This window comes from Apium graveolens, chromosome 2 (genome assembly GCF_009905375.1).
Source record: "Apium graveolens cultivar Ventura chromosome 2, ASM990537v1, whole genome shotgun sequence".
Classification (NCBI taxonomy): domain Eukaryota; kingdom Viridiplantae; phylum Streptophyta; class Magnoliopsida; order Apiales; family Apiaceae; genus Apium; species Apium graveolens.
Genome location: NC_133648.1, coordinates 315889438 through 315903192, shown reverse-complemented (window position 1 = coordinate 315903192; position 13755 = coordinate 315889438). Strand labels below are relative to the sequence as shown.

Genomic DNA, 13755 nt, shown 5'->3' with positions numbered 1-13755 from the left:
TCGATAAAGTTAAACATTTAATTGAAAAAGCCACAGAGAGTATTGTTTAGAATAATTACAGTTTTCTCATTCTTCATTGTGGGTTGGTGGGTCATTTGTCTTCTTTGTTAGACTCTTCTTTAGAAAACATCAATTTTAACAATTAATCACCTGATTAATTGTTCTATGATACTCTGTGTAACACCTCCGTCTCACATCGAGAATATTTGGGACTTGCTAGTCGTTACCCAAGTTGGATCTATTTGCGACACTCGGCTTCGAGTTATTTCGGATTCGGAATCGGAACTTGACCCGATTTTTAAAAAATGGCTCAGGATATGACCCGGGCTGTCACATATGGTATCAAAGCCGACTCTCGAAATATTGATGCGTCAAGTAGTCGGGGGTGGGGATACAAAAATCGGTGGTATTATCCCGCAATGGACAGAGATTCAGAGGCGGGGACACGAAGTCAGTTGATATTATTTCACAATAGCTAGAGAGGCAATGATCTGAACACATGGGTTGTATGTTCGGGCCTAACGAGTACGCTAGGAGTTTTAAGTGGGGGAGTTTGTAACACCCCAATCCCACATCGAGGATATTTGGGACTTCTGTTTAATTTATAAGACAAAGTACTACTATTATATGCACTAACAAATCATTATCTTTCGGGGGCTTGTGGTGGGCTAGTCGTTACCCAAGTTTGATGCATTTTATCAATCCGATTTTGTAATTCGATTAATCACTGCATTTTTCTTAAATTAATATATTTAATTTAATAAATTAAGTACTTTTATATTTTATTAAACACATTCGATTAGTATTCTGATTAATCAACTCGATTAATCACCAATTATCCAGATTAATCAATATAAGGTATATTTACCGACCAATTTAGATTCACGTATATTTGAACAATGTTGTCAAAGTTTATTTATATTTTGTGAAAATTTAATTATGTTTTATGGACGAGATACGAGGACCACGACATTTATGATATAATTTATTACAAAGAGTTTGTATGATATCTGTTTTTCAAACTATTCGGATAAATGATATCATTCTCTTTAGTTATTTAACTTTTTTTTACGTATTTTAAAAACCTTGAATATATAGTTAAAATTAACATTTTAAAAATTTTATTTTCTGAATTAAAGTTCAACCTAAATATTTTATTTCAAAAAAAGAAAAAAATAATTTTTTTAACTATATATTTGAAACACATTAACATTTATTTAAGGTACTAGAGGTAGTGTATACCTAATTCCGACGAATATCGATTAATTAGTTTTTTTTTTCAAAAAAGTGATTACATGTATAAATAATGAGTAGTGTTAGGAGTTTCAAATTGGTTATAAAAAAAATTCTCAAAAATGATGTGGCATACCTGATTGACATTAGAGACTATATTTTAATTTGTGATTCTAATGTCAATATATGACTGATATTCGGTAATCATTTTGGGATCGGGTACCTGATATTTTTCATAAATAGTTTTTCCTATATTTTAAAATAGATGTCCACGTTTAAAAAATCACCAAAGTTGATGATAAATTAATTGTATTAATTGATTATAATATGTGGAATAAGGTTCATTTTAAAAATATAAATTTAAAACTTTTTTAAAATAAGCAAAAAAGATAGGGACGCCAAACCGGACTTAATTACAAAGCAAACACAAAATGAAACTCTTACGTGTTTTTGCATCTATTATGTAAGTCCGTAGGTTTTACCGGGTAAGTAGGCGAAGGGTAGCGGTTACGGTTCAGCCGCCAAAAAACTGGTGTTACAGGTAGGACAACATAAAACTGGTGTTACAGTAGGACAACATAATAACTACTGCGTACCAACTAACTTTACTATTACATGACTAGAACCCTAAACATACAAATATAGTTGATTCTAAAAATATATATTTATATTGATAGTTAAGTAGACGATTAATTTAAAATATATTTGTTGATGTATACGAAAACGGAGGGAATATTAATAGATACGTCCCAATAAAAATTAATCACATTGTCTTAACAATAAAATTTGGAAAGAATTTAAGAAGTTACTGCTATGTGAACTACAATATCTTGCCTTTATGAATATATGTTTGGATGTGGCTTAAAATGGACCAGAGGGGAGTTATTTAAGTTCTTCTATCTACCAGACTGACCCGCCTGACTGAGTGTATGTACATTGGACAGTAATTTAATGGTTCTCAACTATGCAGCAGCCAGCAGCCAGCAGCAGTTGCAGTGTTGCATTACAAGAAGGGGAGTTCATTAACTCAATTATTATAATACGAAATATGCTGGAAATCCAAAAAAATTTCTCAAATCAGGTGTATAATTAATAATTTGCACAGATCAAGATTACACTATGTTTTAGGTTTTAGGTTAACATTATTTAATCTTATAATATTTGTGCATCACTATTAACTGCATTTAAATCAAGAAATGTCTTGCTTGTGTAGTCTACATCAATGTGTTAAGAAATCTTCTTGTAACACTCTTATGAGAGTTGATGTCATTGGGGTGTGCAGGGACCGAGCCAGAAACCCGAGGTTGGGGTGACGAAATTTTTTTCCCGAGTAATTAATATATATTTTTGATTTATTATATATTAAATAAATTATTAAATATTATTTTTAACAATTTCAATGTACAAAATATATTTCAATTCGTGTATCTAAATTCATAACTATTGTTAACATAACTAATATTAGTACTAAATTTATAAAATTTATATATTCTTGAGAGTGCAAAATTTGAAAATAATTTTTTTTTACTACTAAATATATAAATATGTAATTTTTTTTCATAAATTTTAATACTAATTTCACGATTATACCGGAGTTTGGGGTGGCGGCCGCACTGGCCGGCCACAGCCTGCCTCCCTCCTTGGGGTGTGCTAAAAGCACTATCCCATAAAATAGAGTTTTATTAGAATATTTTTTTAAAAAAAAAGTGTTAAAAATAATATGAAAGAGAGCAAATATAAATTAATATTTTTGATTAGATGATAAAGTTAACATCCTGAAATATGTCAATTATTGAAGATACTCTTAAATATACTGATACAATACCCACAATATAAAATATAGAAACTAAAAATAGTGAATAGCTACATATTATAATGATTAATTAGATAATCTTTGATTAATAGGGTTTATTATATTCAGCCAAATTATTCAGATATAACTATTAAGAACACATTATATTAATTATACGTCCCGGATAGTTTACGTAGACTGTTTGCACGTATTTAGAGACTTTAATAAAGTATAACTTCATAATGTTTTTTCTTAAATTTCTTTTTTTGAATAAAAGTTTAAAAATGAAACTTTTTTTCAGAATTTTTAAAAAAATATATATATATTATGAAAGTATACTTTAAACAACATTGAAAAAGTGGGACGGAGGGAGTAATCATACAAAAAATATAAATTTGAATTATATCAACTTGTTACCAACTTGCACCACAGATCCTTGCAATATATAAGTGTACTAATGCAGCACATACATTTTCACATATTCCCTCAATTTTCAAACCTTAGCATTAAACTTACACACAGAACCACAATGACTGCGTTACAGACTGCACTGCTCTTTGGTCACAACAGCAATGGCTTCTCAACCTTCCACAAACATTATTGCACAACCAAATTCACTTCACCTATATCTTCTCTACTAAAATCACCACTGCCTTACCGACAAACGAACATTCTGAAAACTACTACTAAAACTACTACTACTACCACTACCGCTATTACTACTACTACTGCAGTCTCAGCATATAAAGATTACCATCTACATGAAGGTGGCTCTAGTGCAACTACAATCAGGGTTCCTCCGATCCCATCTGATCATCTTGAAACGTTACATGGTTCCGGGGGTATAGGTGTACTGGAGTTTCTTCGAGGCAAAAATTATTTTGTCACCGGTGCTACTGGATTTCTTGCCAAAGGTACGTTATTATTGTTATATTATTGGCACGGACAGAGTTAATTTATTTAAATAATTTATAAAAATTATAAATATAAATGTCATGTCAAAATTTCTAATTTTTACCCAAAAATCCAACTCAAATTATTGAGTATGATATTTGTGTGTTATGGTTATAATAAAAAAATTATAATTATTATACGATTTCAAAAATTTATTATTTCATTAAAAAATACTATTGATTCACATGTGAAATAGGATTACTGAGTTTAAACAGTATAAGAATTGTAATTAAAAAACAGGTAAAATAATACATGTAATATTATAAGTCATATAGAAGTTAACATCTAGAGTTACAATGAGATTCAAAAGGAAAAAAAAAATTATACATTTAGAGTTACAATGAGATTCAAAAGGGTGAAATAAAAAGTTGATGAAATCAAACACGTATAATATATTGAATTAGCAATATATAAGGGAATTAAGAACACAAAAGTTAAAGTCAAAATGGTGAAACAAAAATAAAACTAAAAATTTAATAGAATCATACGACATGTAGAAATATAGGATAACAAAAATAAACCAAACTAAATAGAATTATAATATTATATAAAAAAAAAAGAATTATAATAAATGTAGAAATAAAACTTGAATAAATGATGTAATAAAAAAAATAGTATAATTAAGAGACATACAAAAGTAGAATTATAAAATATAATAAATGAATAAGAGAAACTATAGTACTAAATATTGGTGAAACTAAAATTAATAGTATTATTTAAAAAGCCATTTCTCTTGTTAATAAAGGTTACTCCCTCCGTCCCCGGTCAATTTTTTACATATATAAAATAGTGAAAAAGAGAAAGAAAAGTGGGTTCGTTGATTTTTAATGTATAAAAGGAAGATATTGGAGTAAAAGTAGTGTGAAAAAAAGGAGGAAAAGTGGGAAAGTGGTGGACCATTGACTATTTTTGGTAAGTTTTGAAATTAAAAATTTGGATTAAAAATCTTAAAAAAGAAAATGTAACAAATGATTGGAACAGAGGAAGTATTAATTAAATTGCATAGCTGTGATTGAATTTTACCAGTATTTACATTTTGGTGGACAAAATTTTAAATTTATAATATATTGGCCAAGTATTGTCTCAGCACTTATAAAAGGTGGAGGACCACTTTTAAAGAACAAGTAATGATTTTTTCTCAAAAAAGTGAAGCTTAGCCAAATATAAAAGTAATGTTTGGTTATTGTATTACAAATTTAAAATTTCGACCATCAAAATATAAAAACGAAAGTTCGGCCTCACATCTATATTTTACTCTATTATTGATTGTGATTAAATTACTTTATATTCGGTATTATATATAAACTAGCATAAATCCTGTGCGATGCACGGGTTCCCACTAATATTTTAAATTTTTATTTATTCAGTTATATTATATTTTTAAAATATTTATATAAATATATAATGATTATAAATTTATAATAAAAATAATAGAATAACATGTGGTCGTAATTTAGTAGAATAAATAGAGTATTTCTAGTAGTTTAACAATTTAGTAGTTTAGCAAATATATAACACTATTATTTAATAGGATAAGTTGTATTCGTAGTTTACTAGGATAGGTATACTATATTTAGTAGTAGTTTAATAATTTAGTAGTTTATTAGATATATAACACTATTTATCTATTTTTGTAATAATCAAAATTAGGAAATTATCGTTGAACAACCAAATTATCTCTATTCGGGCGTATAGATTTGGTTAGTTTTATATAGTATTCAAATCATTGTCTAGTAGAGTATCAAAGGCATGAGTTCAATTCCTAACACCAGCTTTATTTTTTATAAAATGAATTATAAATGACATTTCACTATCATTTTTTTGGCGAATTTTGTTTTGTGTTGCAATTAAATATACAGAAGTAGAAAGTAGATTATTCAAAGTTTATCACTATATGAAATTTTGTGACCATGATCTTCCAGTGTTGCTCGAGAAACTCTTACGGACGATGCCTGATGTGGGTAAAATTTATGTTCTGATCAGAGCAAAAGATCAACAAGCTGCTGCAGAAAGATTAAACAATGAAGTAGGTTTTTGTTTTACACACTGTTTTCTATAAATTGTTGACATAAAATTAGTGCAGTGTCTATATATTAAGATTTTTTTAAAATGTCATTAGATCATTAATTCGGAGTTATTCAAGTCACTGGAGAGCTTGCATGGGAAATCCTATATAACATTCATGCTGGACAAGCTTATTCCTGTAGCTGGTGATGTTTGTGAATCTGATCTTGGAATTGAAACTAATTTAGCTGCTGAGATTGCGCAGGCTGTCAATGTAGTTGTTAATTCATCAGCCAACACTACGTTTGACGAAAGGTTTTTAATTTTGTGTATTCAATATCATGTCATTTACATTGTTCTTCAGCATTCTAATTCTTGTATGCGGATTGATTTGTGGTAAAAGGTACGATGTTGCTATAAACACGAACACAAGAGGACCTTGTCGCGTTTTAGGCTTTGCCAAAAAGTGCAAGAATCTGTGCCTCCTCCTCCATGTATCCACTGGTAGGTACAATCTTTTATTATATACCAGGCGCCGTTGTTTGGATTAAGACTGCAGAAAAAAACTGTAATTTTTATGTAATCTGAAGCAAAGCCTGCATATGCATATTCTTAGAATAATGTTTTAGGAATTGGGCTTACCAGGATCATATCTCGTATCTTAACACATATAAGATAAATTCTGTTATGGCAGCGTATGTCCATGGGGGGAGGTCAAGCATAATCCAGGAGACACCGATACAAATGGGACAGAGATTGAGGAGCCAAGTCAACACAAATGAAGTTGACATTGAAGCTGAATTGAATATAGCTTTGCAATCAAAGGAGGCCTCTCAAGTTTTAACAACTCCATTGATGAAAGAGTTGGGCTTGCAGAGGTCATCTCGTGATGATATCTATTACTCTCTTTATTGATTATAATATGTATTGTATACTCATCTTAATTAACATGTACAATATGCAGGGCAAAGTTACATGGATGGCAAAACACTTACGCGTTTACTAAGGCCATGGGTGAGATGTTGATCGCTAAACAAAGAGAAAATATACCAGTAGTAATCATCCGTCCCACCGTTGTTGAGAGTGCCTATAGGGAGCCTTTACCTGGTTGGATTGAAGGAAATAGGTACTTGTTTACTTCTAATTGCTGCTGTGATTCCCTTCTAGCTATATCGATTTTGAAATACTGTGGGGTTAACATGAACTCAACAACATTCTCATTTTTACCTCTTCCTTCCTTCTTGATCTTAGAATGATTGACCCCTTAGTGTTGTTCTATGGGAAAGGCCAGCTCCCCGGACTTCTTGGGAACCCCAAATCAGTCGTTGACATTGTAAGTGAAAGAATACTGAAAAACTTGTGTTAATGCATTTAGAGTCCCTAATTTGTCTGAGATTGTCAGTTATTTATACCAAAATTTGAATTTAGGGCAGTCTTATACAAATTGTTTACAACTAATTAATAGTAAATGTATGTTTAAAGGTACCCGTGGACATCGTTGTGAATACTGTTTTGGTGGCTATGGCAAAGCATGGCAGAGAAGCAAAGCCAGAATTGAATGTGTATCATGCAGCTTCGTCTGTCTCAAATCCAATAACTCTATCCGACTTTTTCAAGTATAGTCGTGAGCACTTCAAGTCTTCGCCATTGATAGATCGAGAGGGAAAGGAGATTAGGATCGCAGACATGAAGTTTCTGAGCTGTCTGTCTGATTTCTCATCTTACATTTCATCAGAGATAATTGAAAGGAATGGCCTAATGGATCATCAAGCAATGCAGAATACGAAGCTTTTTGAAAAAAACAAGACGAGATGTGAAAAGCTAGAAACACTTCTCTTGCATATGGCTCAGATTTATGAGCCTTACACGTTTTTTAAAAGCCGGTAAGACTCTAGTTCAATCTTCTCTGCTTTCCTAAAAACACACACAAGTTCAATCTTATAGAATGATTCAGACATCAGGTATCAGTAGGTTACCCTTTATGACCTAATTTGCATACAGTTAGACTACTAGCTGTTACTAATTTATTCATCTGCAAAATATAAATCCAATTGTCAGGTTTGACAATGGCAAAGTGAAAGCACTGATGAAGATGATGTCTGTTGAAGAGAAGAAGCTGTTTGAATGCGACGTTGGGATCATAGACTGGAAAGATTATGTTTGCAACATCCATATTCCAGGATTTCGCGCTTATGTCTTGAAGCAAAAGTAAAGACCAGGACAGAAGATTTCAAACTCCCTCTCCTCTTATATGTAAAAAAAGCTAAATAAACTATCATTTTACCTTATGTAAAATCAGGATTGCATCTTATTCTACCTTTACCATTGTTTTGTGTTGCCAAGAGTTTGCTATTTACATTGTGCTGTAATCATAAACGCGTTGTAATAAACCCTCAAATAATCGCGATTAAAGAAAATTAACCAGAATTAACAAAATGATTACATAACCACAAGTACAGATCAAATCTACTAGTTACAGAACGATAATAAGAAGTTTAATATAAGATGCCCTTCTTGTAATGATGTTAGATTTGAGCAATGAAAGCCGGAGTTTAATATAAGATGCGCTTCTTCTTGTAATGACGTTAGATTTGAGCAATGAAAACCGAGCGACACAAGGGACAGCAGTTGGAAGATTTTCGCAACCAAGGGAGGATGCAGTCTTTGTGAAACATATGAGAACAAACTGAGGTTTCAGCCTTCGCAAGTCTTGAAAAATCGGAACCATATTCCTCCAAACAAATCGAACAACAATCAGTAGAATTCAATACTTCATGGGGCTTCACATCCATCAATCCAGTTACTTCACTAAACCCCTTAATTTCACTAAACCAATCTTCTTCAACTCCAGAAGAGCTATCATTGTTCTGGTATTCATCATCATTACCATCGTCATCTTCATCGTTGTTATCATTATCATTATCATCGTCATTGTCATCATCAGGACCATCGTCGCCATCATCATCATCCATATTCTCTTCGTCGTTGTTAGAAGAACTAGAAACCGCATCACGATCAAACTCTACAATTAGACGACAAAGATAACGTGTAACCATCCTATCAAGATTCACCGCTATGATTAAATTGGAACAAGCTGCAGTCGCGATAAAGCTGAACCTAGACATTATTTTCGCAGTTATTTCTTCAGCTAATCCGAAAGATTTAGAAAAATCCGAACGGAGAAATATTTGAAACAGACTATCCCGAGATTCAAAAATCGAATAGTGAATTAAAAAAAACAGACCATCCCGCGACGACAATCGTGAAGGGCTAATTCCAAACGGAACGGGTGCTAACATTGATCTTTTAACTAGTACCACATTATTATCACTGGTTTTCGAATAATCGGAGACTTGAAACAAGAACTGGCCTTGAATACATTCATGAGGATGATGATCATGGGATTTAAAGATGCGCACATCGGTAGCATTAACATGTGTCTCCTCTATGCTCAGAAAAGTACTCATGTTTTGTGTGTTGTTGTTGTGAATTGTGTATGCAAGTGATGAATTAATCTCTGTATTTATAGATGTAAACGGGGGATATTATGATTTATGGTTATAAAATCCGAATCCAAGTTTAGTTAGATTCTGCTTTGCTATTGCGATGGTACATTATATTTTCAAGCAATAATTTCTTTTTTCAAGAATCACAAAACTAATGGTAAATGGAGAACGAGCCAATAGCAGTGCTAATTACGGGATCGAGATTAAAAAACTAATTTTTTAGATGAAAGGGAATAAATATGATTATGTTATATTTATATAATAGATATACTAGAAACTAGAGAAACTTTTGAGAGGATAATCTTCATCTTATTTATGTATATAAACAATGTAAAAACAAGTATAGGTTACAAGATAATGAAAAGCCAAAGGTTTGGAAGATCTAAAGTTTGGAAAGGCAAAAGGTTGTGAACTTGGAAAGTCGTGCTAAGCAAAAGTCATTCACAAATAGGTTGTATATAACACTCCCCCTTAAATGACTTATACGAACAACATGCCTTATTAAAACCTTTACAAAGGAAAAACCCTGTGGAAAAAAATCCTAGTGAAGGAAAAAGAGTACATGTGTTGTACATAATGTAATGTAAAAGAAATATCATATCTTCCCCTCATTTCAATATATCCCGAAGTTTACGCATTCCAATCTTGTGTATCATTTTCTCGAAGGAAGATGTAGGAAGTGCTTTTGTGAACAAATCTGCTGAATTTTCACATGATCGAATCTGAAAAACATCAATTTCACCTCGTTGGGTGAAGAAGAACTTTGGATCAATGTGCTTTGTTCGATCTCCTTTAATGTAACCTTCTCGAGTCTGAGTGATGCATGCTTCATTATCCTCAAATAAAACAGTAGGGCTTCCTTTATTGACTAAAAGACCACATGATTCCCGAATATGATGGACCAAAGATCTTAGCCACACGCATTCCCGACTAGCTTCATGTAGTGCCAATAATTCAGCATGATTTGAAGAGGTTGTTGCAAGAGTCTGCTTTGTAGACCGCCAAGATATTGCGGTATCACCATATGTAAATACATAACCTGTTTGAGATCTCCCTTTGTGTGGATCAGACCGATATCCTGCATCTGCATAACCAACTAATTCCACTTTTGAGTCTTTAGAATAAAATAAACCCATATTCATTGTCCCTCAAAGATATCTAAATATTTATTTCACACCAGTCCAATGTCTTCGAGTTGGAGCAGAACTATATCTTACCAAAAGGTTAACAGAAAATGCAATATCAAGACGTGTACAATTGGCAAGATACATTAGTGCACCAATGGCACTAAGATATGGTACTTCAGGACCAAGAAGTTCTTCTCCCTTTTCTCTTGGGCAAAATGGATCCTTATTCTTTTCTAAGGATCGTACAACCATAGGTGTACTCACGGGATATGCCTTATCCATAATAAACCGTTTAAGTATCTTTTCAATATATGAAGACTGGTGGACAAAGATTCATTTAGATAAATGTTCAACTTGAAAACCAAGACAGAGTTTTGTTTTACCCAAGTCCTTCATTTCAAACTCTCTTTTCAAATATCCAATCGTCTCATGAAGTTCATCTGGGGTTCCAATGATGTTTAAATCATCAACATATACTGCAATGATAGTAAACCCCAATTTTGTCCTTTTAATAAAAACACATGGACATATTACATTATTAGTATATCCATCTTTCAAAAGATATTCACTGAGACGATTGTACTACATAGGACCCCACTATTTCAATCCGTATAATGATCTCTGTAATTTAATTGAGTAAATCTCTCGGGGTCTTGAACTATATGCTTCAGGCATTTTTAATCCATCAGGGATTTTCATGTAAATGTCACTATCGAGTGACCCATATAAGTAGGCAGTTACAACATCCATTAAATTCATTCGGAGCCCTTCTAGAATTGATAAACTTATTAAAAATCTGAATGTTGTTGCATCCATTACCGGGGAATAAGTTTCTTCATAATCGATTCCCGGTCTTTGTGAGAAGCCTTGAGCAACAAGGCGTGCCTTGTATCTCACAATTTCATTTTTCTCATTTCTTTTATGCACAAATACCCGTCGACCCATCTATATCCGACGGGTTTTATACATGTAGGTGTTTGGATAATAGGTCGAAAAATTTGGCGTTTTTCAAGTGATTTCAATTCTGCTTCAATAGCTTCTTTCCATTTTGGCCAATCATTTCTTCTTTTACATTCATAGATCGATCTAGGTTCATGATCCTCGATTTCTTCAGAAATGTAAAGTGCAGCTGCATATGCAAATATATCATCCATGACAATTTCTTTTCTGTTCCACGTCTTTCCTGAAATGACATAATTTATCGAGATCTCTTCATTGTCAACAATTTCAGGTGTTTGATCATCCTTAGAAGACGTCTCTTCAGTGATCAATTCTATGATGTCATTTGATGTACCAACTTCCTTATCAAGTTTTCTTGTTTTTCTTGGAGTTTTATCCTTGGATCCAATAGGTCTACCACGCTTCTGGCGTGCTTTAGACTCATTTGCTAGCATGATTTTATTATCTTCTTCAGGAAGTTTAATTTTACAAGGAACATTAACAGCTGGTATGTGTGACTTTGTCACATTCTTGACATCAGTAAATGCAACAGGCAATCTATTTGCGACTTCTTGTAGGTGGATAATCTTTTGAACTTAAAGTTCACATTGATTTGTACGAGGATCAAAATGAGACAGGGATGCTGCATTTCATAAAAAATCTTGCTTTTCTTTTTCAAATTTTATCTTATCTCCCCCTAATGCAGGAAAAACTGTCTCATCAAATTGACAATCGGCAAACCTTTCCTTGAATAAATCACCAGTCATGGGCTCCAAATATTTAATAATTGACGGAGAGTCAAACCCAACATATACCCCTAATCTTCTTTGGGATCCCATTTTTGTTCGTTGGGGAGGGGATATCGGAACATAAACTGCGCACCCAAAAACTCTTAAATGAGAGACATTCGGTTCTGTACCATTTACAAGTTGCATAGGGGAATATTGATGATAAGAGGTCGGTCGTAACCGAACCAAAGAAGCCGCATGTAAAATCGCATGTCCCCAAGTAGAATTTGGTAAATTCGTTTTCATAAGTAAAGGTCTAGCAATCAGTTGTAGCCTTTTGATGAAAGATTCGGCCAGACCATTTTGAGTGTGTACGTGGGCAACAGAATGTTCCACTTCAATCCCAATCGACATACAATAATCATTAAAAGATTGGGATGTAAATTCCCCTGCATTGTCCAATCTTATTTTCTTTATATTATGATCAGGGAATTGTGCTCTTAACCGAATTATTTGAGCAAGGAGTCGTGCAAACGCAACATTACGAGTGGATAATAAACTAACATGCGACCATCGTGTTGATGCATAAATGAGTACCATAAAGTACTGAAATGGCCCACTAGATGGGGTAATTGGTCCACATATATCTCCTTGTATTTGCTCCAAGAATTTTGGGCATTCAATTGAAACTTTCACATGAGATGGTCTAGTTATCAATTTTCCTTGAAAACAAGCAATACAAGGGACATCTTTAGATAAAGGAACAATTTTGTTCTTGAGAGGATATCCATTTGAGTTTTCTATAATTCTTCGCATCATTGTTGAACTCGGATGACCTAAACGATCATGCCACATCATATAATTAGTTGGGTCCTCTAATTTTTTGTTCACCACCATATATGATTCAACTGGATTTGTGAAGGTGTAATACAATCCAGATTTATATGAGGGGAGCTTTTCAATTAGCTGCTTCACCCCTGAGATAACTGATGTGATCTAAAAAAATTCTTCATCATTTGCATTTGTTGTCTCTATGTGATATCCATTTTTATGTATATCTTTGAAACTCAAAAGATTTCTTTTTGATTTGATGGAAAATATTGCATCATCAATAGTAAGTCGTGTTCCATTAGGTAACACTATATTTGCTCTTCCAGAGCCATCAATAAGATCTGATGCACCAGATATGGTGTTCACATTAGCTTTAGCTAACTTTAGATGCGAAAAATATTTTTGATTTTTTAGGATTGTGTATGTTGTTGCACTGTCTGCTAAGCAAAGTGATTCCTCATCTTTTATGACATATGATGAGAGGCTGCTGGCCATGTTCTTCACAAAAATAAAGCAAAATTAGAAAATAAAAGATCTCATAACATTCCATTGATTTGAAATTAAGCAACAGATCAAACAAAAAGTTTATAGTTCATCCGTAAATACATAAACACTTAATAAAATAAAACAAGGCCTTTTAT

General features: G+C 32.6%; 1 protein-coding gene across 1 annotated transcript; it reads left to right on the top strand.

The window, feature by feature from the left end:
• Nucleotides 1-3493: 3493 nt before the first annotated feature.
• Nucleotides 3494-8403, top strand: LOC141708856 (fatty acyl-CoA reductase 2, chloroplastic-like). The gene is made up of 9 exons (XM_074512667.1): nt 3494-3939; nt 5902-6005; nt 6099-6298; nt 6387-6487; nt 6678-6861; nt 6948-7109; nt 7235-7316; nt 7466-7866; nt 8042-8403. The coding sequence occupies exons 1-9, from the start codon at nt 3555-3557 to the stop codon at nt 8193-8195; spliced, it is 1773 nt and encodes a 590-aa protein (XP_074368768.1). The 5' UTR covers nt 3494-3554; the 3' UTR covers nt 8196-8403.
• Nucleotides 8404-13755: the final 5352 nt, after the last annotated feature.

Bases quoted from the DNA above. Each gene is read 5' to 3' on its own strand.
- LOC141708856 (XM_074512667.1), top strand. From the start codon at position 3,555: ATGACTGCGTTACAGACTGCACTGCTCTTTGGTCACAACAGCAATGGC. The intron at 6,299-6,386 runs GTTTTTAATTTT...TTGTGGTAAAAG, and splicing joins AACACTACGTTTGACGAAAG to GTACGATGTTGCTATAAACA. The intron at 7,110-7,234 runs GTACTTGTTTAC...TCTTGATCTTAG, and splicing joins GGTTGGATTGAAGGAAATAG to AATGATTGACCCCTTAGTGT.